Source organism: Sus scrofa, chromosome 15, assembly GCF_000003025.6.
Source record: "Sus scrofa isolate TJ Tabasco breed Duroc chromosome 15, Sscrofa11.1, whole genome shotgun sequence".
NCBI classification, from domain to species: domain Eukaryota; kingdom Metazoa; phylum Chordata; class Mammalia; order Artiodactyla; family Suidae; genus Sus; species Sus scrofa.
This window is the reverse complement of record NC_010457.5, coordinates 46,504,053-46,531,568: the sequence shown is the minus strand read 5'-3', so window position 1 is coordinate 46,531,568 and position 27,516 is coordinate 46,504,053. Positions and strand designations below refer to the sequence as shown.

The window sequence follows — 27,516 nt, the reverse complement described above, 5'->3', positions numbered from 1 at the left end:
AGCTTACATTTTCCAATAAAACATTACCCTCATCTTTGTTTAATATTAGCTGAACAATTCAAAATTATAATGTATTTGCCACAGGACAGGAAAGGTGCTTTTCAGAAATAAAAATGCTGTTGTCTAAATGAGAAAATAGCTGTTTCCATCTTCATATAAAAGATTGCATTCTTTCAATAAAGATTTGATAATAAAGACATTTCAGGCAAAGTCAAGTGGGTATGGGTTGAAGTTGTATTTTCATAAAATAACTTTATGCTACAATGATTTTACACAAAACAAATTTTCAGAAAATTTCCCAAACTCTGCCCCAATGAGATATGAGGAAACCTTGAAACAGATCACTGAAGAAAAAATAATTATAAGAATGACTATTTTTCACTTTAGGGCTGAGCATGAGAAGGGGGGGTGAGGATTTCTCATAAATCCCAAACACAATAAAATATAATCATTTACTCAAGGTGGTTTGATCAAATATATGATCACTTGATATAGTTTGTTTCCCTCATTTTGCCACCATTTTTTCTTATAAACAAATAGATCTGTATATTATCACACATGCATCAAACATGTTGTTTCTGTTAGGGTTGGTTGCCTCAGTGCTCAGAATGAATCTTTGTCCAGGAAGCTGAAAGGTGAACTGTCTTTGAATGGTGTCGTTGCTGAGGTAATTTCAAGGACTTGGGAGACTGTTGTCAAGAATTTCATTCTCCCAGAGTCAGTGGATCCCTGTCAAGTTACTTAGCTTTTACTCAAAATATTATTCCTTAATATGAGCTCCTAACACTTAAAAATGATCTTTAAAAATCTAATTAATTGCAATGATCACTTATTGAATTCCTAAGAGAAGGGATGATTTGGATGCTTTTGTCTGGATAGAATAAACACAAGAGCTGGACTATATTAACTGCTATATAAATTTGTTGCTGGTATTTTCCATTACTAATGATTTTCCAGGAAAAAAATAAAAAGGAATAAAAGTGGGATAGCGAACTTCTAATTTGTTTTGTCTTTTGATTCTGTTTGCCCATCAACAATGATGTAAGACTAGGATAGACCCTTCTCTCTCAGTGCCATATTTACATTTTTGTTTACCTTTAGTTTATACACTTCATTGCGCTTTTTTTTTTTGGAATGACTCCAGCAGCCTGTAAACTAATGCTTTGCGAAGCCTGAATACAAATGTTTGAAGCCTCTATTAGAAACACTTCCTTTTATGATCTGAGTAAAAAAAAAAAAAAAAAAAAAAGAGGGTTTTATTGTTTTAACAAAGTACACTTTTGTGACCTTCGCAATACAAAACTAAAACTGAAAATGGTGAAGAAAAAGCTTGGAGCTGATTAACTTATGTGCTGCTTTTTGGAAGTAATACTAGCGATTATTATTGCACAAATACTTTCAGGGAAGATGCCTCGCTTACAGGACCATCCGTGTTTATTTATCATTTTAAGACTAAGAAGAAATAAGGACAGAGATTTTTCTCCCATAAAGCCATCACACAGATAACTTTTGTAAATTCAATTCTATATACCAAGATCTTTAAGGCATATCACACTTATCTTTTTTAAAAAAGCTAAATTACACAAAGCTTGAGTGTTTCAGTACTGCCTGAGTCACTCTTTTAATTAACCTGAGAGATTTATAATCCACCAAAAGTAAATTAAGCAATTAGCCTTCTGTCTCCTTTCACATCCAAAGTAACAAAAGCTTGAATCATGGCCATTGTCATTACTTACAATTATTTCCCATTCACTTTTTTCATGCCATAATAATGGCTCATCATAATGGTTAATCATAAATCGGCCAATCCAAATTCATTTTTAAATCTTCCAAAACAATCAGATTATACTGCTATATAAATGTTTTACTACCCACATTTTCACATGTTCTGGGATTCAGCATTTTTGTAAAGCCATGTTTTGCAATCATTCTGCTATTATCACCAATAATACTGTCACCCAACTAAGTCCTAGGCAGTGAGCCATTATTCTGGAGATTAAAAAACTGAGTCAAGGAGACATTAATCAATTCAATCATACTATAGAATCATTGGCTGTTGTACTCAATTCAGATCTTCTTTTCAAGTTCAGGAGGCTATTAAAATATGTTGCCCAAGGTTGACAAGAGAGAAAAGCTCCTCTTTCCCACATTACAAGTGTTCAGGTAGCATGAGATGTGGGGCAGCTGGAGTCAAAGATTCAGTAGGGCTAGTATTTAAAGCTGAACCCCATTTGCTTTGTCCTATTTTTTAAGTGGGCTTTGCCAATAGGCCCAGAAAGGAGAATAGGCAGTATGTATGACAATTGCGTGCTCAGGAGAACTAATATGAAACATCCTGCAGCTTCCTAAAGGAAGGTGTTGTGGAACTCTGGTTCCACCCCTAAAAAAGGAATACAATTTCTTTTCTAAAAATCACCATCCCACAACTTACTCATCTATAATGATAAGAAGATTTAAAAATGTGTCATTAAAAAATGACACAAACAAGAATATTACAAGATCTTTTTTAAAAAATAAGAATGGTCTCCATTAACAGTTCAAATAGTCATAAATATTTGCACTATTTGAGATCCCCAGGAAACACTGGTGGCACGGGCACAGAAGTAAAGGAAGTGGATGTGAATGTGAGTGAAAATATGATAAAGATATATCTTACAAATTCTGCCAAATGAAAAGATTTGGAAAAAGAATCAGCTCATGTGTATTTTTAGCACTCCCTTTTGGTTTTCTTCTATTGCTTAGAAAAAAAATCAATGCCTCTACAAAACTACAAATCTGTATAGAAACTGGAAAACTTGACTCCTACATTAAAAGATAATAATACAGAGTTTCTGATCATTCAGACATGTTTCAAACTCAGAGTTTAGAACTGAAGTTTGCTCCTTTTCTCCAAGCAATAAAGTGAAAATCCTTCTGTGAATCATATACATTAGCCATCTCTGAATTCTGACTTGAGTCTTTCTAGGACTAAAATAAGCATGAACAGACAATATTAAATCATCACAAAAAAAGGGAGGGCTGTCTATAAATGTTATTCCTGCTTCATAAGGAACATCTTTTCACTCATTATTTTTTCTAAATTTAAGATTATATCTTAAGGCCAATTAAGAATTTTGGGTTTTGTTGTAGGTATTAAGAAAAATACTTGGATTAGTTAAGATAACTCAGTACAGTTATTCATAAATGCTCACTCCATTTGTTTTATTCTCCCATTTCCTAAAAATTGGGGAAATTTTAAGATATTAATAGAAGAGAAAGCATATGTGTGATCTACTTGAGAAAATAAGTAGAATAATTTTTGTATGCCAAAAATCTCATTTCTGAAACAAAACTTCTGTTTTCAAATGAGTCATACAAGAATTTCTTTAAAACTCTCGATGTAGAAGTCAGTAGGGAGTGGACAAAAGGTACAGTATTTGAATTATTTTATAATATTTTAAATAAGGTCAGTTCCTTTGCACCTTAATATCCGGTGGATGAACACGACACATGTAAAGTTCACTCAAATGTAGTCCTCCTTTAACCTGGCCATTAATCTTGTAGTGGGTAAAGAAGCCTTGATTAACAAGAGCGATGCTGTTGGTTTGCGCATTAACGGCTGTGTGGTGCATTCTGTGGCTCTGTGTATTTTGTCTGCCGTTGTACAGGAGTTCAAACCCATTGGTGCCGCGCACAACAGAAGGGCCCAGCCTTTTGTTGCAGCAGCAAACATTGATGACAAAAGACAGGTAGTGAGCGCTTCCTATAACTCACCCATTGGGCTCTATTCAACTAGCAATATACAAGATGCGCTTCACGGACAGCTGCGGGGTCTCATTCCTAGTTCACCGCAAAAGTAAGTATCCGACTTGGTCTCTGGCCACCATGTTAATGGTGACAGTACAGCTTCTTTTCCTTTCAAAAGTCCAGCTCTTGCTGTTTTATTTTCACTTTCCTGAGAGCGCAGATTTTTATTCTAAAGACAAGCATCTAGAACATGTTTCCAAGGTTCTGGAGTCCAATCCACCAGTTCCCGAATCTTTAGTAAATAGATGATTAAAGGGAAGAAATCACTCTGGTGCCATCTTCACACTTCCTAGTCATGTCAGTATTTGGTCGTAAATAATCCTTTCTGTATAATTACTGTTCATTTCATTTTACCTAAAATATATATTTTAATCTTCTACTGAGGGACTTTTTTAACCCTTTGTTTTTACAGGATGTGAACTACTTTGAACACAAGCACAATATTCGGCCCAAACCTTTCATAATCCCAGGCCGAAGCAGGTCATAAGCTTTAAGAGTGTGAAGTTTGGAGTGCATGCCTCTTTAACAATCCTACTAATCACCAAGAAATGTAACTCTTAGGTGTTTGCAGTGACTTTTCTCATTTTGAAGCTTATTTCAAAAGCAAAAGAAAAAACAAGCTCACTTAGCAGAGAATAAGCACCAACCAGCCTCCATTCCTGAGAGTAAATATTGAAAAGATTATAGAGCTGTGAAATATTATGCAATCACTGTGTGTATTTATAACTAATACCCCTGCTGTTCTGAGGATCCCATCCAGAACACGGTGACCTTTGAGGCAGGCAGACATCCCCAACCCAGGTCAGGAAGGCCCCGTCAGCAGGAACAAAAATGAAAATGAGCCCCCGGGTCAGGTGGAGGGAAGCAGGTGAAGCAAACGTAGAAAGGCTGGTGTAGCTTTATATGTTTGAGACCACATTCTTATGGATACTTGCCAAGGAAGAGAGTCCATTGAAAAGGAACTTTCCACCTGGGGAATAGTAAGTGTAAAGAAAGAAAGAGTTGGGAGGGAAGGGGATTTAGCGGGTCAGCCTCATGGATAACTGTGCACACATTGGAATGATAATGAGCAATCTCTCTTCTTGTCTGTCAGTCGAAGAAACAGATCATCTTCAGATGATCCTTTTCATATCATCTCTAGAAACTGAATTCCAACCAAGGAGGAAAGACATTAATGCCCTGTATTGACACATCAGGAAACAGTGACTTCAAGAAACCTCAAACCCATTCCTCTGACCTCAGCTACAACAATCAGCCCAGAGGAAAGAAGTTGGTGGTTAGGCTGGCTTGATCGTAACAGGTTAGGATCACTGAATAATGATCTACACCAGGTGTCCCAAATACTGTTCCATAGGTGGAGTCAGGTCACAGTGTTTTATTTAACCCTTTCATTGTTTAAAAATACTAAATTTAAGGAAGTGCCTTTAGATGGAACATCTACTCTGGCAAAATGCCCATCACTCCTAAGCATATGATACCTGGTCCATTTTCATATATGTGTGACTCTCCTGGCCCCTGGAAACATCTGAATTTATGATGCCTGCTAAGGATGGTCCGTCATCAACTTGATGTAAGATTTCTATGTGCAGACTTTTCCATAAGCTAGTGAAGCAGAGAATTACCTCAAAATAAGCCAGGAAATTTTGTGATATCAGACTCAGAAGCAATGGAGTAGAAGAGCAAGAAAAGGATGCTAAAAAGGCAATGACTACCAAATACATCTACCCTACCAAAATGTAGACGTATTATATCCCCAGCATCTAGAAATGAGGCTGGGACAGAGTAAATGCTCATCAAATGTTCATTAGGTAAAGGAACAGAATCTCAATAGTGCCTAATCATACTTCCTAAGTAGCAAGAAGAATCAGGAGCTGTTACCCCTCGCTCACACTGGCAAATCCATATAATCCTTCTTTTTTGTTTGTTTCTCTTGGTTTTTCCTCCTTCATACCATTTTCCTCTGCGTCTTTTCTCTATTTCTCCACATTCAACGGCTTCCCAACCCCACTCTCAATAACATAAAAAACTGGATTAAAAGTTAAAATGCTCTTTTGCTATTGAATATATATATAATGTATATAAAGTCTTCCTTAAAAAACACAGTAGAACTGGTGTACTTGCATTCTTTTGAGGTGAGCATAACTGTAGGTTCACTCACTTGAGCTAGAGGACTTCAGGAAGCTTGCATAAATGATAGGGTAATACAGATCTTGCTTTTGCTAAAGACCAGTAACACTTAATTTTATAAAAATTCAGGGAAAGTCAGAGAGATATAGTTATGTAAGTGAAAATTACAAGCCACTCATAATTTGGTCATTGTAAGTTGCCTTTCAATCTAGCTATATTCGGAAGAGGGGAGAGGAAAAACAGGGATGAGAGGATTTGCTTAAAAAGCAGGTACCAGTACAAACCCTTAAAAATTGTAAAGATGCTTCTACTATCTGTCCTTTCTTCCTGTACCCCCACACTATTTGCTCTAGCTTCTGAATTTTGTGCTGTTACCAAATGATTCTTCATCAAGGTGGAATTTTGAGTGGCTATTTATCAAGCAATAAGTATATCATTACCAAACAACTTTTGAATCAGAAGTTAGATATGCTAATATTTCATCTTCCTAGAGTCTTCCTACTATTTATGGTTCTTTTAATGATTTCATCATAATTGAAGCATATTGAAAGACCAGCATTTTCACATGAAAATATTAAAATGTTTAAAGCCAAAGCTATCATTAAAAATATATAGAAGGCATGTTATAGATCCAAAACATAAAATACTATCCAATGAGTGATTTTTGCACAAGTTGCTTCCAGAAGCATGTCCCCAAAAGTCTGTATACATAACAGGGAAATCAGTTCTGCCTAACAATCTATCCAGGTGTATGATAGTACACCTTAGATAGCCTTACAGGTTTCCAAGCCAGTAAGTCAATGTCAAGAAATCTTAGTAGCATCTACCTTTCCAGGTCACAGGAATAGGTTATGGTGACCCACGATGGTCTGCACAGTGACTGGAGTCCATGAGAACTATACCATTTAAAGCATCAGTTCAAGAGAGCTTTTAAAATTGTCCTAGATATTTATAAAAAGGTAATTCTTGTTGGCCTAGGGTTTGTTCCCTATCTAGTCAATAGGCAGAAGCCTCTAAACAGATAATAAGGAAACTAGGAAATAGAAGATGCCATATCTGCTTAAAGTTATATATACAAACATGCCTGTACATAAGAACACTAATAATAGAAAAAGTGTTAATAATACTAATTACACCTGTAAAATAAGGTATATCTTTACGTTCCAAGTTGGCCATAGTTTATTTACCTCTCCATTATCTCGCAGTATATCTGGCACACAGTAAGGTCAGAGTGGTTATAAATGCTTGCTGAAAAGTTTCACTATTTTGAGCTCAAGTCTCCCAGTGCTGAACTCAGTGTTTCAAATCCCTAAATGGCAATTTCATAAACTTCACACTACTGAGGTCACATCAATATGATCCTGACTAAACTTTCAGGACTATAACTGAAATTTTATTTATTTTCTTTAACCAAATGGAGTAGATCTCAACAGCCAGTATAGTGTTGAGCCTATGATAACAGTGAATAAACCACTTGATATTTTTGTATGTGATCAACCAATCTACTGATTGAGTTTCAAATAGGTTCTCAGCAGCTGGGAGTGAAGGAGCAAGTTCACATTCTCATTTAGTCTGTCTCGTTTAATCTGCGCACGTGGTTGAATTGGATAACACAACACAAAAAATTTTTTAATTCACTTAGTGATATGGGTTGCCCAGACTGATCAGGCTACACACTGATGAAACCTACAAAATCAATGACTAATAAATATTGCCTTTTGGCTTTTGCTCTCTGTATGGGGCTGAGGATGGCATTAGTAGTCCTAAAGAGTTATGGGGCCATAATTGAGCCCTAAGAGAATACTGACTTTAAACACAGTATATAAATTGTTCTCTGTCTTCAGCTTACAGCAACACTAATCTGCAGGCATGAGAGAGGTTTACATGAATACTAATATTTCTTTTGGCTTTGTCTTTAGCATTTTCTTCAAAAAATGCATTTTTCATGCTGCACTTAAAATGAACATAGAAAAAATGACTTTTTAGTCATCAGCATGTCAGTTATGACTAACCTCCTATCCATAGAGAATTCTATTCATAGAAAATATGAAATTTCTTAAAATTGCATGATTGGCCTTTCTGATGTTTTAATAACAAGTTCACTTAGCTTGCCTCTAAAAGGAAATGAGAAATGTGCATGGAAATATATGTGTGCTTCCAAAATTTTACACAAAATAACTGTATAAAAGAAATATATATATTTATATCTTAGCCCTAAGTCACACTCAAAGAGTTTGAAATCACCTTGTTTGCCCTCTAATCATTAATTTCAAGGTGACAGGCATTTATTGGCTATTTCTAGAGCTTTCATTAAATCACCGAACAATTTAAAGTGTAGTCTTCACAAAATTAAAGAATGAAAATAGAAAAGGTTAAAATAGTAACAATAAAACATTTACAAAATGGTCTTAAAATATAATTATCATATAACCTACAAGTGGCCATTTCCTATTTAATTAAAGCCCAACTGCATTTCTGAAAATACTTATTTTGAAACGTTTAACCTAAATATTTGATTGGATAGTCATGCTCCATATTCAGGTATTATCATTCATTAATACTTTAGTTTTAAATACTGTAGCTCAGAAAGTAAAATGATATCCAGTAATTTCCCTGAACCATTTCCTTTACACACAACTTTTTTTATGTGTAACTTCTGCCTAGGAGAGCATATGGTCAAGTAGAATAGAGCCAAAAAATGCAATATCACCTGTACCCTTTGATTTTGTTAAACTTTTTTCAATTATGAAGTTTTAATTGTCTACCCCTTTCAAAATAAATTCTCACCAGAAATAAACATTTCTTTTTCACTGGATTTAATTCACCTCTTACTTTTTGTCTTCAATTCCTTCTAACCTTTCTGCACTTGTTCTCTGTGTTCTCCTGTCTGATGTTCTGGTTCCTGTGTCATCTCTGTGTCACGTGGTCATTAACACAGTGGATGCAGTACTCCGTCCGGTATTGACGGTGGCAGTGGACGTAGCACCCCTTCTTCTGTCAGTACTCTTAGTACTATTTGCCCAGGTGACTTGAAAGTTGCTGCTAAGATGGCCCCTAACATTCCTTTGGAAATGGAACTTCCTGGTGTGAAGATTGTACATGCTCAGTTTAATACACCTATGCAGTTGTACTCAGATGACAATATTATGGAAACACTTCAGGGTCAGGTTTCAACAGCTCTAGGGGAAACACCCTCAATGAGGTAATATGAGTCTTTTTGAACCGTGGGCATGTTAACTAAACATATGGGCAATGTCGACTTTACTGGTCTTTTGTAGCATTGTCTTAATGGGGAGAAAGCTATGCGAAAAGCTTTCAAGAAAAAAATACTAAGGATTTATTGCAAATATCTAGGCCTAATGATAAAGGTGATTCGAAGAATTAACCAAGTAGAGTTTTATGTGACAAATTGCAATAAAATGAAATCATGGAAAGACCAAATGGATATATGTTTTTTGAAAAACTACAATGAACTTTATAAAGTTCTAGTATAATTCTTCTTCAAAGTGATTCATAATCTAGTAGACTATGTTTCTTCTTTTGGGAATCAAAAACTGGGGGAGGGCAGGGAGCTTCAGAGAAGTTTTAAAAGAGGTGATACCTCTTCTCTCTTCTAATGGCATCTGTGGAGAGTTAATTATTTTTCCATTAAAAATTTTTGCCATGAATAAGGAAGGGTTTATAAGTGAATATTTCAAGCTATTAATGTAGATATTTAGTTAACACTGGCCTCTATTTTGACTAATTTCTTCCTTATTATGCATATTTGTTCAAAGTACTTTTGCCATCAAATGTATTCAATTAAAAAGACTTATTATCAGATAAATCGGGAGTTCCCATTTGTGGCTCAGCAGGCTACAAACCCAACTAGTATCCATGAGGATGAGGGTTTGATCCCTGCCTTTGCCCAATGGGTTATGGATCCAGCATTGCCTTGAGCTGTGGTGTAGGTCACAGAGGTGGCTCAAATCCCACATTGCTGTGGCTGTGGTGTAGGCAGGCAGCTTCAGCTCCGATTCAGTCCCTAGCCTGGTAACTTCCATATGCCATGGGTGCAGCCCTAAAAAGCAAAAAAAAAAAAAAAAAAAAAAAAATCCAATTTTTCTTTCAATATTATAGAACCACTTCTTATAAAGTATTACAATGCTCATGAGTGCCAAAGATAACTCTTGGGATGAATACAATGAAATAATAATAGCATAATATATTTCCAAGTTATTTTGCAAGGAATTTCAGATATGTAAGGTGGTTATTTCTGAATATGATATAGATAATAAAAATACGTGCAACTAGATAATGCAATTAAATGACATAAAATAATAAAACATTTAGTGCCTGACATGTAGTTTTATTGTGGCATTTTTTTTGTTTATCATGAATATATTTATAGAAAATTTATTTTTAAAAAAACTTCTATCATTTTCAGAGATGAATTATAATGTGGCTAGGTAGTAGCCAATATAACTGACTTCTATGTGAAAGTTGCTGTATTATATATACATTTCAAACACTGACCAGTTGAATTTCTTCAATTTACAAGCAAAATGTGTTGTTTCCAGGAGCTAACAAAACCAAACCATATCCTTTGGTTTAACAGCAGAAATGAATCTGAATTTCATTGACATCTTTATGATGGACAATAATCAAACTGGGCTCACACCTGCACTTTCTATCATGTGCATGTTGCCTCTTTTTCTGAGAAAGGTTAATATAATTATATATTCATCAGACACAAGCATTATTTTTTAAATTACTATTTCCTAACACATTTTAGTTGCCCTCCAAAAGACTGTGCCACATGGAGAAGTGCTGATGTGACCCCTCAGATTAATTAATGATATCTTTAAGACAACCCATGTGAGTTCACATTATATTCTTAACTATAATAGAGGCTTGCTTGAAAATACTGAATCTCTGTTGCTGTAAATATAGTGGTCACTGCTTATTGATATCTTGTGACTTCTTGCATATACACAATGCTCCTGATGCTGCTTTGCCCACCATGTTGTGTTTCAGTGAACCCACCACTGCCTCCGTGCCCCCACAATCAGATGTGTACCGGATGCTCCATGACAACCGGAATGAACCTACTCAGCCTCGCCAGTCAGGCTCCTTCAGAGTGCTCCAGGAACTAGTTAATGATGGCCCTGGTAAGCAGTCATGAACGTCTACTGAAACGTGATTGATAGAGGCTCTTGGAAGTGTCAGGGGCTAGGAGGACAGCAAACATAATGGGAATGAGAGTCCAAAAACCAATTATAATCAGTCATCAAATTAATCTTTGCTAAAAAGGATGTGGGTGGTGCCTGGTTTAAGAAAGGCACTCCTGGGGCATATCCAAGTAGCCACGAACTTGGTGGTTAAAGGGCACCAATGATAAATCCCATCCGCAGCAGTCAAGGACTAGCTTAGCTTACAGATCATAAATACATTTTTGAATTGATATGGCAAAATTTCCCAACCTCCCCCACATCATGATCATCAAAATTTTTAAATAATGCTAGAATGAACCCTTACTGTGTTTCAAACCTATGCTAAGTGCTTTGCATACATGATTATTTAATCCTCACAAGAGCTCAATGAGGTAGGAGCTATTATTTTTCCTATTCACAAAAGAGAAATGGAGGCACAGAGAGAGTGGATTTGTACAAAATCACTCAGGAAGTGAGAAACAGAGTTGGGGAGTTCCCGTTGTGGCGCAGCAGAAATGAATCCGACAAGGAACCATGAGGTTGCAGGTTTGATCCCTGGCCCTGCTCAGTGGGTTAAGGATCTGGTGTTGCCATGAGCTACAGTGTAGGTTGAAGACGCGGCTCGGATCTGGCATTGCTGTGGCTGTTTTGTAGGCCGGTGGTTACAGCTCCGATTAGACCGCTAGCCTGGGAACCTCCATATGCCGAGGTACAGCCCTAAAAAAAGAAAGAAACAGAGTTGGGTCTCCAATTCATTACTGCTGTCTTCAGAGTTCATACTCTTACCAATGTTTCTCCACTTCAAAAAATATATACTGTCCCTCAGAAACCGCAGAAAAATGCAAAATGCCCCATTAGTATAGTCATTATCCAAAAAAAAAAAAAAAAGGAAAGTCAGTATTGGTGAGGATGTAGAGAAATGGGGACCTTTTGTGCATTGCTGATGGGGAATGTAAGATGGTGCAGCCACTATAAAAAACAGTATGGTAGTGCCTCCAAAAGTTATAGAGAATTGCCGTAGGATCCAGCAATCCCACTCCTAGGTATACACTCAGAAGAATCAAAAGCAGAGACTCGAACCAATACTTGTACACGGACATTCATAGCAGCATTGTTCACAACAGCCAAAAAGTTGGAAACAACCTAAATGTCTATCTACAGATGAATGGATAAACATAATGTATTTCCATAAAATGGCATATTACTGACCCTTAAAAAAGGAATGTATATGTGTATGTGTGACTGGGTCACCTTGCTGTACAGTAAAAAATTGACAGAACACCGTAAACCAGCTATAGTGGAAAAAAAAATCATTTAAAAAAATTAATTTTTTAAAAAACTTAAAAATAAATAAAATTTAAAAAGATCGAAATTCTGATACATGCTGCAACATGGATGAAACTTGAAAACATTCTGCTAAGTGAAATAACCCAGAGACATAAGGACAAATATTGTATGAATCCATGTATACAGAGACAGAAAGTAGAACAGAGGTCACCAGGGTCAGGAAGGAGGAGGGAATTCACAGTTAATGTTTCCTGGGTAGAGTTTCTGTTTTGGATGATGAAAAAGTTCTAGAAATAGATACTGGTGATGGTTGTACAACATCATGAATGCCTTAATGCTACTGAATTACCCAGTTAAAAAGGGCTAAGATGGTCAATTTAATGTTATGCATATTTTATCACAATTAAAAAAAATGCAAAATGTTTTCTGCCCCTTTAGGCATGCTGTAACAGCTCCCTACAACAATAACTACCACCACCACAACAACAATTTTTAACTCATTTTGTTTGTAAGGTCCTCTTTCAGAACAAATTATACTTGAACCAGTCTTGCTTCTTTCAAAATAATAGTGTGAGTGCAACTAAGAATTCCTTAGGTTTAAGTGCTCACCTTAAAATAGAAGCAAAGTATAAACTGTAGCCAGCTGTTCCCTTGCCATAAATGGAAACACTTTGTTTTTCAGATGACCGTCCTGCTGGAACTCGGAGTGTAAGAGCTCCAGTTACAAAAATCCATGGTGGTGCTGGCGGCACTCAGAAGATGCCACTCTGTGACAAATGTGGGAGTGGCATTGTGTAAGTTTCATTTTAAACCCAAAATTCATCATAAATCTTGGCATCAGTTCACTATTTCTTCTACTTTAAGACTCCCTATATAGAAAAGACTAAGTTTTATGGCATAAAATGTGAGTCAGAAATCTCAACTTATAATTTCAGATAGATTCTCCTGAAAAGAAACTGCCTCAGAAGTATATTTTAAAAATCAGTTCCAAGACTCATAACTTCACTGCAAAAAGCCCTCCCTTTTTTTAATGTATAGTCTTTAAATATTTCCTTTTCTGTATAAACCCAGGAAAACAAATATGGGGGGGTCATCCGGTTGTTAATTAAAACACATTATCTTTACTGTTTCTTAAATTGCACAAATATTGAAATATGATTTTAAAAAATACAGTCCACTTCCATGTCAAGCGACTTTATGTGTGAATAACCACACTTGCTCCTTCAAATCTTCAGGTGAACCAGATCATTTCAATCTCTCCACCTCACGCCCTGTGTGGCCACCTCAATCCCTTTTTTCTGTTCCTCTGTCATTAGCTTATACACTAAGGCACCATCTGTCCAATCATTCAGGACACATCCCAGGAGGGCAGAGCAGAGAATGGATGGTGAGACAGAGAAATAGGCCGGACAGGGAGCTCAGGAGCAGAGAGGACCTCATGAAATACCACAGTCTCTGTTGTTACCCAAGTTATTGCTCCAAAGTTGGAGGAAACTGTTTTGACTGTAGAGGCGAGTCTACCCACCCATGGAAATTCCATGTCTGCCCTTTGATCTGTTTTCTCTGTGTTCCATAGAATAGAGGCTGGAGTACCAAAATAGAGAGCAATAATCCAAGGGACTTTTAGTTGTGTAGACAACAACCTGGGTCAAAATCAGAACACTTTGCAAAGGTGTCTGTCTTACCTGGATCACCTCTTCCTCCTTCAAAGAAACAAAGGAGAAAGATTGTCAAGTAAGATCCTACCATTTTTCTAAAAAAAAATTGTCTGCAAAAAAAATCTGAAAAGTATCCACACGTCAACCTCAGAAAGAAACACGCAAAGGTTTATTATGACTGTCTTGGCTCTTCCTAACCATTGCATCCATTTCACAGCTGTGCCCAGTTTCACAGCTGGCGGCAAGTGTTTCCTGAACATGAAACACTGCAGCCTCAGATGTGGTGTTGTATCCCTTTGTATCACAGTTTTTGCTTTGTGGGGTTTTTTTTTTTTTCTTTTTTTTTTCTTTTTTTTTTTTCACGAGACCTCCCTTTGCCCCCACAGCGGTGCGGTCGTGAAGGCGCGGGACAAGTACAGACATCCAGAGTGCTTCGTATGTGCTGACTGCAACCTTAACCTCAAACAAAAGGGCTACTTCTTCGTGGAGGGGGAGCTGTACTGCGAAACTCATGCCCGAGCCCGCATGAGGCCCCCAGAGGGCTATGACACAGTCACTCTCTATCCCAAAGCTTAAATCTTAGGTCAGCGGAGCATGCCCTCACCTCCGTGCACCTACCCCAGTTAGTGGCTTGGGCAGAAGTCTAGCCAACTGCCGACTCCCAATCTAGAACCTAGCTTTTGGATGTTTCTCTTGCTGTATTCTCAGGAGAAGGAATAGGAGGCAGATGCCTGCTGTAACAGAAACACACATTCAACTCTTTTTATCTTTGGAGCTAGCGATAATTTAATGACATTTAAAGCAAAAATGTTTTGTGTCATACTCCACAGTTTACATTTATATTATGACCACCAAACATGTAAACATCAAGATATTTGGGGGAGTCTAATTGTCTTTCCTTAACAAGTTGACTTTGCAATTGCAGTAAATGCCAAATGGCAGTCTTGTATTCTAACACAACCTGCAGGTGTCTGTTATCTGTTTTAACTATTATAGTGCATGTCGGGGAGAGATTCCTTAGATCTCTCTAGTTTCATCTTCAAACAGTTATCCCACTGGATGCAACATACATAATAAATACATAAAATATTTTTAAAATACCTAATGAAGTGGCACTCAATGAATTCAGATGAAATCAACATTCCAGTGAGAAGCTCCACTCATATTTTGTCTTGTACACTAACAACTCAGGTATTTTAAGAAAAATGTGGCTTCTTTAGCTTTTAGAACTAATTTACTCTTTCTTATGAGCCCACAATTTCTGCTGATAGGAGGGGAAATTTTAAATTTGCAAAAGGTAATGTAGTCTCTTTAAGATTAAAAGTTTCTTTTGCTTTGAAATAGTCTCTTTCATTTTAAATGTCTCTTTCAGATAAATATTCAAAGTCAAGGTTCAGACTCCATCAAGACTACATCTAATATTCTCAAGGCTCTCCACTGCCACCTTCTCCTTCCCAAGATGGCTTCTCCAGGAAGAGACATTTAGGGCCCTCTCTGGGGAAGGGGGTGCTGGCTACTCGGATCTTGGAGTTCTGCTTATATTCTCTGCCTAAATCCATGGTTCCACTTGTGGTCTGTTTTCTCAACCTAGTTGGGAACCAGGCAACAACCCCAACCTCTACCACCACCTCCAAAGTCTCAGCTTAACCTTCCCTGGAGTCAAAGATCCTTTGCATTTCAGACATGAAAACTATCTGGCCCCTGGCTCTGCTTTGTCACCTTACCTCTCACTATGGTGGCTCCATGGCAATGCCTCTGACTTGCCTGTCTAACCTACTTCCTTTGCTTATCCCTGGGGGCAACTGGGAACTTATGAATGTGTCCTCTCAGTAAAAACCACAGGACCCAGCAAGCTGGGGAGGTGAGGACTGTCTCAGGTCTTGTCTTAACACTTTATCACAAAGTCATTTCTACCTTACTGCAGCTGCTGTCCCTAAGCCTGGAGCAAGGATTCTCCTAGTGTCCCAAATGGAAAATAAAATAAGGCCAAAGCTGTACTGCTCTGGGATCTTCCCAAAATTAACCAATTATTTCTGACCCTGACCTGTCTGGGGTTTTGAACCAGTGAGAGGAGTCAGAACACCTGCCCAGCCCCTAAAGGCACTTGAGATTGAAACTGGAATCCTTGCACCAAAACACAAATCCATTCACAGAGCTAGTCAAATAGGAAATAGGAAATTTGAAATCAAAGAAATGAATGTAGCTAATACATTACTTTTTTTGTTCAGATGTTATTTTTAATTTTTTTTTTTCTGGGAAGGACATAATCTTAAAAGTTTGGAAGCTAGAGAGCAAATGAATGGTAACTGGCTTCAGAAACTTGAGAAAGTTAAAATCCAAAGCAGTAATGGAGAAAACTAAAAACCAACTCAATTTATTCTCCAGCATCTTGAAAAGACATGGGAATTGACAGCATCAGTATTTCTGGACTGGGGGATAAAAGTGGAGTTATGATGAGGAATACCTACTAGCTGTTGGAAAAGCACTTAACACCCACCATGTCCCCTCTCTGCCCCTCCCCCTCCCACACCCACAGCAGGTGTTATCCAGAGAAGGTAAAACCGCATCTCTATAAGTCAGGAAGCACAGTCTGGGGTATATGTACCATACCAAAAAGAAGCTAAATTAAATAAGAATGAAAGCCTCATGACAAAAAAGTGTGCATCAGATATTAAGTTGTACATTAATATATATATTATGCTACACATCACAGTACTTCCTTACAATTATATTTTACATATTTATATATAGTAGAGTACATTGTGAGCTCCTTATTATTGAGATGTTCAATAAAGAGAAAAAAATAGTATAGTTTTTCAAAAAAGGAGCAGTACAGTTCTAATCTGAAATTCAGGAGAGATGTGGCTTAAAGCTGATCATTTAGTCTATATGACTAAGGCTTGCAAAGCATTCCCTAAAATTGCATCTTCATTATTTTTAATAAAAATTATTCTTTTGACAATTAAATCTAGAAATGTAAACATGCAGAGGAATTTATGACAGAATTAATCAATAGAAATGAATACAATATAAAAATTGTTTAAAATATATAAAGTACAGGGTTTTCACCGTGTACTTGAACATTTATCAAGTTAAAATGGAAAGGATTTGAAGTTCCCATTGTGGCTTGGGGGTTAAGAACTCAACTAGTATCCATGAGGATGCAGATTTGATCCCTGGCCTCACCCAGTGGGTCAAGGTCCAGCATTGCTCAGCACAGGTCACAGGATCAGCTCAGATGGATCTGGCATTGTTGTGGCTGGGTCTTTGGCCAGCAACTGCAGCTCCAATTTGACCCCTAGCCTGGGAACTTCCTTGTACTGCAGGTACGGCCCTAAAAAGAAAAAAAAAAATGGAAAAGATTTAATTATTTTTTTAAAGCAAGCTAATGCTTTAAAAAATTTCCCCCTATACTAGCATTTGCTCTTTAATAATGAATTCACACCAGGTGTGCCATAAACAAAGATACTTTTTCCCCTTTTCTTTTTTTTTTTTTTTTTTGGCTTCACATGTGGTATGCAGAAGTTCCCAGGCCAGAGGTAGAATCTGCACCGGAGCAGTGACCCAAGCCGCCACAGTGACAATGCCGGATCCTTAACTCGCTGCACCAAAGGGAACTCAACCATATTTTCTTAGAAACAGTCACTATTTTATATTTACAAACTCACTAAAACTAGCAATGATTAACAGAACATGATGAAACACTGTAAATCATCTATACTTTAATAATAATTTTTAAAAAACTAGCAATGATCAATGAAACTATCTGTGATTGAGAACTGGGAACCTATGAACTTTGGACTCATGATTAACTAAATTGTTGCTTTTTCAGGAACCCAGTTTTGAGTTGCTACACTCCCTATCAATAGGATGACCTTTGAATTAAAAAAAAAAGTTGTAATTATCACATATGTTTGCTCCTGTATAAACTAAGTAAAGATAATGCCTAATGTGACCTGCAAACAGTTTACTGATCTCTACATGAGATAATCTAAAGTTTGTCCAATATGGGAATGTCCCAAGATAGGCAGAATGGAGCCTTAGGAGTCTTCTATTAAAAACATGAATTTCAAAAGTTTTGTCAAGTTGTCCTTTGAACAAGATTTGATTTCACTCCTTGGAAACTACCACTTATAACTATTACTTTTTATTATCATGTCATCATGGCCTAATGTTCTTTTTTTGTTTATACTATGCCATCTGAATCTGAAGCATAAAAAAGAAAATTGAAGAAAGATTAAGAGTATTCAGATAATTCAAGTAAATAAAACATGTACCTGATCAACATGATTATTTCAAGATAACTGTCTTAAGCTTCTATTCATGTTGGAGAGCACCCAATAAATATTTAGTTGAGTACGTGCCAAGTAAGAGATGTTGAACACTAGGCATAACAAAGTGGATTTTTGAATACGCTGGCTATATTTACAATTTGACATTTTCAAGCTAATTAGAATGCTTCATATGATCAAGCTCCTAAAAGAAATGGTTAATTTATCATAATTTCTTCAAATTTTGTAGTAATACTATTTTTATAATGATTTTTACTTTTTCCATTATAGTTGGTTTACAGTATTCTGTCAATTTCCTACTGTACAGCATGGTGGCCCAGTTACACATACATGTATACATTCTTTTTTCTCACATTATCATGCTCCATCATAAGTGACTAGACATAGTTCCCAGTGCTATACAGCAGGATCTCATTGCTTATCCATTCTGAAGACAACAGTCTGCATTTATTAACTCCCAATTCCCAATCCATCCCACTCCCTCCCACTCCCTGTTGGCAACCACAAGTCTATTCTCCATGTTCATGATTTTCTTTTCTGTGTAAAGGTTCATTTGTGCCATATACTAGATTCTAGATATAAATGATATCATAAGGTATTTGTCTTTCTCTTTCAGACTTACTTTACTTAGTATGAGTCTCTAGTTCCATCCATGTTGATGCAATTGGCATTATTTTGTTCTTTTTATGGCTGAGTAGTATTCCATTGTGTATGTATACCACAACTTCTTAATCCATTCATCTGTCTGTTGATGGACATTTATGTTGTGGCCATGTCTTGGCTGTTGTCAATAGTACTGCAGTGAACACGTGGGTACACGTCTCTTTTTCAAGGAAAGTTTTGTCTGGATATATGCCCAAGAGTGGGACTGCTGGGTCATATGGTAGTTCTATGTATAGTTTTCTAAGGTACCGCCATACTGTTCTCCATAGTGGTTGTACCAATTTACATTCCCGCCAACAGTGCAGGAGGGTTCATTTTTCTCCACACCCTCTCCCACATTTGTTATTTGTGAACTTATTAATGATGGCCATTCTGACTGGTGTGAGGTGGTACCTCTTAGTAGTTTTGATTTGCATTTCTCTAATAATCGGTGATATTAAGCATTTTTTCATGTGCTTGTTGGCCATCTGTATATATTCTTTGCAGGAATGTCTATTCAGGTGTTTTGCCCATTTTTCAATTGGGTTGTTGGGTTTTTTTGCTATTGAGTTGTATAAGTTGTTTGTCTATTTTAGAGATTAAACCCTTGTCTTTGCATAGTTTTAAACTATTTTCTCCCATTCTGTAAGTAAGTTGTCTTTTTGGGTTTTATTATGGTTTCCTTTGCTGTGCAAAAGCTTGTCAGTTTGATTAGGTCCTATTGGTTTATTTTTGCTTTTATTTCTGATGCTTTGGGAGACTGACCTGAGAAAACATTTGTAAGGTTGATATCAGAGAATGAGTTGCCTATGTCCTCTTCCAGGAGTTTGATGGTGTCTTGCTTTTTTTTTTGTCGTTTTGTTTTTTGTTTTGTTTTGTTTTTGTCTTTTTGCCTTTTCTAGGGCTGCACGTGCGTCATATGGAGGTTCCCAGGCTAGGGGTCCAATCGGAGCTGTAGCCACCAGCCTACTCCACAGCCACAGCAATGCAGGATCCAAGCTGTGTCTGCAACCTACACCACAGGTCAGAGCAATGCCGGATCCTTAACCCACTGAGCAAGGCCAGGGATGGAACCCGAAACCTCATGGTTCCTAGTCGGATTTGTTAACAACTGAGCCATGACAGTAACTCTGATGGTATCTTGTCTTACATTTAAGTCTTTAAGCCATTTTGAGTTTATTTTCGTGCATGGTGTGAGGGTGTGTTCCAGTTTCATTGATTTACATGTGGCTGTCCAGGTTTCCCACCAACATTTGCTGAAAAGACTGTCTTTTTCCCATTTTATATTCAGGTCTCCTTTGTTGAAGATTAATTGACCATAGGTGTCTGGGTTTATTTCTGGGTTCTCTATTCTGTTCCATCAGTCTGTCTGTCTGTTTTGGTACCAGTACCACACTGTCTTGATGACTGTGGCTTTGTAATATTGCCTGAAGTCTGGGAGAGTTATGCCTCCTGCTTGGTTTTTGTTCCTCAGAATTGCTTTGGCAATTCTGGGTCTTTTGTGGTTCCACATAAATTTTTGGATTGTTTGTTCTAGTTCTGTGAAAAATGTCAGGGGTAATTTGATAGGGATTGCATTGAATCTGCATATTGCTTTGGGTAGTATGGCCATTTTTACAATATTAATTTTTCCAACCCAGGAGCATGGAATATCTTTCCATTTCTTTGAATCCTCCTTAATTTCCTTGATTAATGTTTTATAGTTCTCAGCACATGTATTTCCCTTCCTTGGTCAGGTTTATTCCCAGGTATTTGATTTTGGGGGGTACAATTTTAAAAGGTATTATATTTTTGTATTCCTTTTCAATATTTCACTGTTAGTATATAGAAATGTGACTGATTTCTGAATGTTAATCTTATATCCTGCTACTTTGCTGAATTTGTTGATCAGTTCAAGTAGTTTTTGGGTTGAGTCCTTAGGGTTTTCTATATATATTATCATGTCATCTGCATACAGTGACAATTTTACCTCTTTAGCGTTCAACATATGCAAATCAATCAACGTCATACACCACATTAACCAAAGAAAAGTCAAAAACCACATGATCATCTCAATAGATGCAGAAAAAGCATTTGACAAAGTCCAACATCCATTCATGATCAAAACTCTTACCAAAGTGGGTACAGAGGAAACATACCTTAACATAGTAAAAGCCATTTACGAGAAACCCACAGCCAATATAATACTCAATGGAGAAAAGCTGAAATCCTTCCCACTAAAATCTGGAACAAGACAAGGATGCCCACTCTCACCACTGTTATTCAACATAGTATTGGAAGTCCTAGCCACAGCAATTATACAAACAAAAGAAATAAAAGGCATCCAAATTGGAAGGGAAGAGGTAAAATTTTGTAGTAATACTACTAATTGCTCATTTCAGAACATAAAATGAGATATAAACATTGTCTTTTTAGTTACTGAAAAGTTTGTCCAAGTATGCAGAGAATGTCTAACACGTTTTTCCTTTCTCTAAGAATAAAGCATGTCAGCACATCTTATGAAAACCCAGAGCACAATTATATTAACCATTATTCAAAGAATAATACAATATCTGCTCCTAAAACTTAATTGCTTTCCCTATCATAAGTATTAAATGTAAAGATTTTAAATTAAGATTCCATAAAATTCCAAATATGTGTTTGGGTTGAAAATCACTCCATTCATTTCTCTGTTCAATTATTCATCTGGTGAAGAAGTATATACAAGTTATTATTTCTGTACCAAGAGAAACTTATGTTGTGAGTTTCAGAACTGCCTCTCATGAGACCAAATTCCAATTCCATCTTCTTTTCTGCAGTTGAGGGGTTGAAAAACACAGATGTGTGAATTACCCATCATGTGTATGTATGCCAAGGTGCACAGCTATCTGTGGTTCAATAAAGCACTGAGGTTCTGCTGCCAATGTCACATGCAAGAGCCTGCCTGCATTGTGCCCCAGGCGCACATGCTTTTCCGTCTGCCCCTTCACACACCTGGGCTCCAGATGCTGCTGTCTGAGTTCCCAAAGCTCCCAACCATGACCCTTCCAGAACACTGCTTCATGCTGCAAACCTTTTCATTCCTTCTTACCAATACTGCCCTTGATCACAATTCTCTGATCAGTGCTCACTCTGCCAGCCAATATAAAAGACTAATTCCTGCTAACAAACACGAATAATTTTCTACTGCCCCTGTTTATGCCAAATACTTGTGTTTTGTTCTGGAGACAGTTCCTTAAAGGAATGCCTGTCATAGTAGGAATTCTAGATATAGAAGAAAAAAAGTTGGAAAGAGAACCTGATGAATAAAGCAACAGGCATGAGTTGGGCCCAGGAGAATAAAGAGGGGCTAACAGTCTCTTTGAACTTGGAGAAGTTTGGCTATTCTGGAGCAGTGATCAAGGGCTTTCCACTCTCTGACCAAGGCCAGAAATAAGGAATGCATTTTCTCCTAACCCAGGCACTTAGGTCAGATAAGTACTCTGTTTGTGAAACTTAATGAAGGTGAGAAGGTGTTTAAACTTAGCAAGAGGTGTCTCATAGCCTCTTCTAGACTGAAGAGTCTTTAACTTGGTTTGCACAATTCCATAACTATATTGTGAACCACAGAATCACAAGTCAAGTAAGCAAATTACGTGCTATGTGAGTGCTGTTACTTTTATTTATTTTTATTCTTTTTTTAAATTTTGTTGAAGTATAGTTGATTTACAACATTGCACTAGTCTCTGCTATACAGCAAAGTGATTCAGCCATACATACACACATACCCATTCTCATGTTGGTTATCACAGAACACTGAGTGATGCTGTTTTTTTTATTTTTTAAAAGAACACTATTAATATAAATGTGTATTTATCATTAATCTATTAGATAGATTCCTAAGATCAGAAATGGACAGGACCAAAATAAACAACATAGGTGGGAGTGTTCATTCTTATTTAAATGTTTCAAGAGTTCCCTTTCTGGAAAATGCTTGATCACTGATGATACAATAGCAACAGCCAACACTTACATAGCTCCTACTATGTACCAAGGACTGTTCTAAGTACTTTACAGATATTAATTCATCCAATCTTCACAGCAGCGTTGTGAGGCAGATAATCTTCCTTCCCATTTTTCAGATGAGGAAACTGAAACCTTGGATGAGGTTATCCAAGGTTTGTCCTGCAGTAAATGGTAGAGCCAGAATTTGACTGTGGGTGGTCGGGTTTTAGCTTCCATGCTGTAGACGATCTCCCTGTGCTGCTTCTCATTACTTCTGCACAAGAGATTTAATAGATTTTCCTTTAAGATGACTATAAGGCTTTCATGGGAACAACAAAGCCCTCTGTAAGCTTTGTAAAAATTATCTCCTAGATTCCATTGCAGTTTAACTTGCACCAGATTTCAGAGCTTACAAAAATGAGCTTTGGACACAGGCAGAGCTGAAGTGAAGCTAAGCTCTGCAATCTTCCGGCTATAAGATATAAGGAAATCATGAAAACTCTCTGGACCTCAATTTCATCAACTATAAAATTAGGATAATAATCCCTAAGTTACAGGTTTGTTGTAAGGAATGAATAAAGGTAATTTGTATCAAAAATATCTAACACATTTCCTATTAAGTAATATGTAAGTAAACACCTAACAAACTAGTATTATGCATACATCTCACCATTTAATCCTAGATTCAAAACTATGTCCTTATTCCTGCTAATTGTTCTTTGGTGTTGGAAATTTTGGGCCAATTACATGAGTACAACTGTATCAAATTGGAGGAGTCACAGAACTCAATTCCTATTCCTGATGATTTCAGGAGAGTTGACATTTCACACTAAAACTGATCAGGTTCAGGAAGTTCACTGGAACTTTTCTTCATTTGAGGAGGACAATTTTAAAAGCCTGAGTTCACAAGCCACCTGCCCCCACTAAAGACTCACTGGCAATACTCTACATCATAATCTTGTAGCTACAAAGAGAACTAAGGTCCCTTGATTGCCTATATGTATTTTATTTGTTATGTATTTTTTAATGGAATGATTACAAAATTCTTTTTTTTTTTTTTTTTTTTTTTTTTTTTTAGGGCTACACCTGCAGCATATATAAGTTCCCAGGCTAGGGGTTAAATAGGAGCTACAGTACCAGCCAGTCTCAGCAATGCGGGATCTGAGTCAAGTCTGCAACCTACACCACAGCTCACCAAAATGCCGGATCCCCAACCCATTAAGCGAGGCCAGGAATCAAACCCACATTCTCATGGATACTAGTTGGATTCATTGCCACTGCACCATAACAGGAACCCCCTTACAAAATTCTTGACATAATATTGGTCACATTCATACATGATTCTTTCCTCACTACTCTGTCAAATAAATATTTTATAGATGAGAAAAAGTTTCAGAGAGTTTAACTTTGGTACAGGGCCAAACAACTAGGAGTTAAAAACAGCATTTAGACTCATTAATATTCCCTACTAATAAGTAATATGGCTTGGGACTCTATAAACCTATGAATTCTAAACATTAGTATAATTCTCTGTTGTATCGTTTTACTTATTTCAACATTAACTTACAGTCTATATTTGCCTCTTTATAATAAAAACCATCTCTTCTGTGAGTGCTAGGGAAAGGTAATGTGGAATAACAAAAATATTAACTAATGATTTAAGTAAAGAGTAAGTAAGAAGACTGTCATGAAAATAGCTCTGGATAAGGACAGGACTCTAGAAGTTCTTGTGTGGGTCAGTGGTAATGAACCCAACTAGTATCCATGAGGACTCAGGTTTGATCCCTGGCCTCGTTCAGTGGTCAGGGATCTGACATTGCTGTGAGCTGTGGTGTAGGTCACAGACCTGGCTCAGATCATACGTTGCTGTGGCTGTGGTATGGGCCAGCAACTACAGTTCTGATTGGACCCCTACCCCGGGGACTCTTATATGTCACAGGTGCAGCCCTAAGAAAATAAATAAATAAATAAATAAATAAATAAATAATTTTTTAAAATAAAAGGACTGGACTTTAACTGCAGCTCTGGCATTGGACTTCAACTTCTTATTTGCAGAAAGAGGGAGATGGACAGGACAACTCCTGGGACCTCTACCAGCTCAAAAGTCCCTGATCTGTTCTTGACATTGTCTTTATTGGTGTTAACTCACTGATCATTCCATTTAGTGAGGGAATGCTGTCAGTGTGGCCAAGCTCCTGGTTCAATTTAGAAGTTTCATTTTGTCCCCTGGTCACCAATACCACCTCTGACTCATGTCATAGCTCACAGCTGAAGTTAAGCAAGGACTATGGATTTATTACTGCAAACTCATTATGCAAACTATTGCCTTTGGAATGGATAAGCAAGGAGATCCTGCTGTTTAGCACTGGGAACTATATCTAGTCACTCATGATGGAGCATGATAATGTGAGAAAAAGAATGTATATATGTATGTGTGACTGGGTCACCTTGCTGTACAGTAGAAAATTGACAGAACACTGTAAAGCAGCTATAATGGAAACAAAATTAAAATCATTTTTACAAAAACTCATTACATATTCTAAGTATCTTTATATAGCAAGAGAAACACACTGTTATTACTAATGTGTGACTGAGTGGCCTGAATTAGTGCAGTTTCTTCAGTATCTAAAAAAGCATAAAGCAGCTTTGCATCAGGAAGAAGAGGGTCACATACTTCAATCTGAACTAAAGTCTTGAAGAAGCTACAGAGACTCTGACTGCTCTATTTACTCAAACCAATAAACACCTACATACCCTTAGGGAGCTCCACAAACAGAGCACTTATCTGACCTACATGCCATGCGTTCCCCTTTGCTCAGGCCTTGGTCAGAGGGAGGAAAGCTCTCCAACACCTTTGAAGAATGGCCAAAACTTCTCGAGTTTGAAAAGACTGTGAGCCCCTCTGTCTTCTTCATCCAACCCATGCCCATGCTCTATTCCTCAAGTTCTCTTTCCAACTTATTTTTCCCACCCAGCCTTTCTGAATCTCCGACTCGTCTCAGCCTGCAAGCATGCTCAAGTACTCCACACCATCCTAAAAATATCTCTTTCCCTAACATCTATTCCTTCTCAGGCTATCCTGATATTTCTCTGTCTATCCCTTAGCACACTAGACTTCATACAGGTACATCAACTCACGTTCTCAGAATCCCCATTATACTGATGTTAATAAGTCCCCTTAAAGCAGCAATCAAATTCCTAAGAGCCAAAGCTAGTGGCTATTCTTAGTGATTTGTGGGGTTCCATCTCCTATATAGACAAAATTAGGTTAAAACTAATTCTATAAGAAACATAGAGGAAGCCTGCTGTGGATATGCATTTGCACCAAGCCTTTGAGCTGTCAAAGGCCCACTACCCATCCAAGACTTCCTAAGTCACCAACACAGTGCTTCTCTGACTAAAGCACTGACCTTATGATAACTGCCCAAATTTGTTATATTTTAGGAGTGGTTTGGTTACTTTTTCACACTACTACAGATCTCAGCTATGATTAATGATAGCCTTGTGATCTCAGATTTTTAAAAAGATCTTCTGAAGCTAAAAAACAACAAAGTATTTTAGTCTGGTAATAAATTGCTAAGAATAGATTTGACTAGCTTGTTTTTGTGCAAGCTCTTGAATTTGTTCCAGATTCTTGAATCTGCAGCTGTTAGTCAACAGGTGAAAATGGGTTCTCTAAGAGGAGCCACTAGAAGATTCTGAAATATTGTGACTCACAGATTAAAAAAAAAAAAAAAAAAAAAAAAAAAAAAAACTGGCAGTACAGATTTTAATTCCAACTTTTAGCAATGAAGCTCACAATAAAAAATAAAGCAGACATTTTCAGGGAAGTTGTTGGACTGCCAACAACTACGGAAAGAGAAAGCATATCTGACAGGAAATGTGCCCCCATCTATCTAACATGAAGGCAAATGAAACAGAAAACCTCTCCACAATGAGAAAGTAGTACAGGTGATGTGTGACACCATGGCAGGAAATAAGAACTTCCAGTTCCAGCATTAATAATTTATACCTCCTCTATACTTTTGGAAAATTTAGATGAAATATTATCCTAGTTCATAAAACCATAACTTATGGGTCTTAAATTTTGAATTTTCAATTATTTTATATTCTATCTGTAATGGTTGTTCTCACAAGATTAAATAATATATACTCATTTAAAGCTTTTACTTAAAGAACTCTATTTAAGTTTTGACTGACACATCATGCCAACCAGTTCTCAGCTGAACAAGCTCCAGCTTTCAGCACAACATCCATCTTTTGGCAGGCAGTTTATCCAAGTGTATAGGAAATCAGCATGTTCTACAAATGAAGATCTATTCTGCGACAGCTCTAATGTGTGTGTACTTTTTGTTTGTTTGTTTGTCTTTTTGCCTTTTCTAGGGCCGCTCTCGCGGCATATGGAGATTCCCAGGCTAGGGGTCTAATCGGAGCTGTAGCCACCGACCTATGCCAGAGGCACAGCAACACCAGATCCAAGCCATGTCTGCAACCTACACCACAGCTCACGGCAATGCCGGATCCTTAACCCACTGAGCGAGACCAGGGATGGAACCCACAACCTCATGG

At 37.2% G+C, this 27,516-nt stretch overlaps 2 protein-coding genes across 4 annotated transcripts in view; one reads left to right on the top strand and one right to left on the bottom strand.

The window, feature by feature from the left end:
* The window catches only part of PDLIM3 (PDZ and LIM domain 3), a 30,481-nt gene extending 15,090 nt beyond the window's left edge, over positions 1–15,391 (top strand). Inside the window, 5 exon segments of one of the 3 annotated variants that reach the window (NM_001001637.1) lie at positions 4,199–4,266; positions 8,852–9,115; positions 10,930–11,063; positions 13,075–13,186; positions 14,437–14,716. In NM_001001637.1, the coding sequence (NP_001001637.1) occupies positions 4,199–4,266; positions 8,852–9,115; positions 10,930–11,063; positions 13,075–13,186; positions 14,437–14,626 (768 nt within the window). In that variant the 3' untranslated portion in view covers positions 14,627–14,716. 3 annotated transcript variants of the gene reach the window in all.
* C15H4orf47 (chromosome 15 open reading frame, human C4orf47) overlaps positions 1–27,516 on the bottom strand; it is a 141,494-nt gene that overhangs the window by 80,605 nt on the left and 33,373 nt on the right. The window lies entirely within an intron of this gene.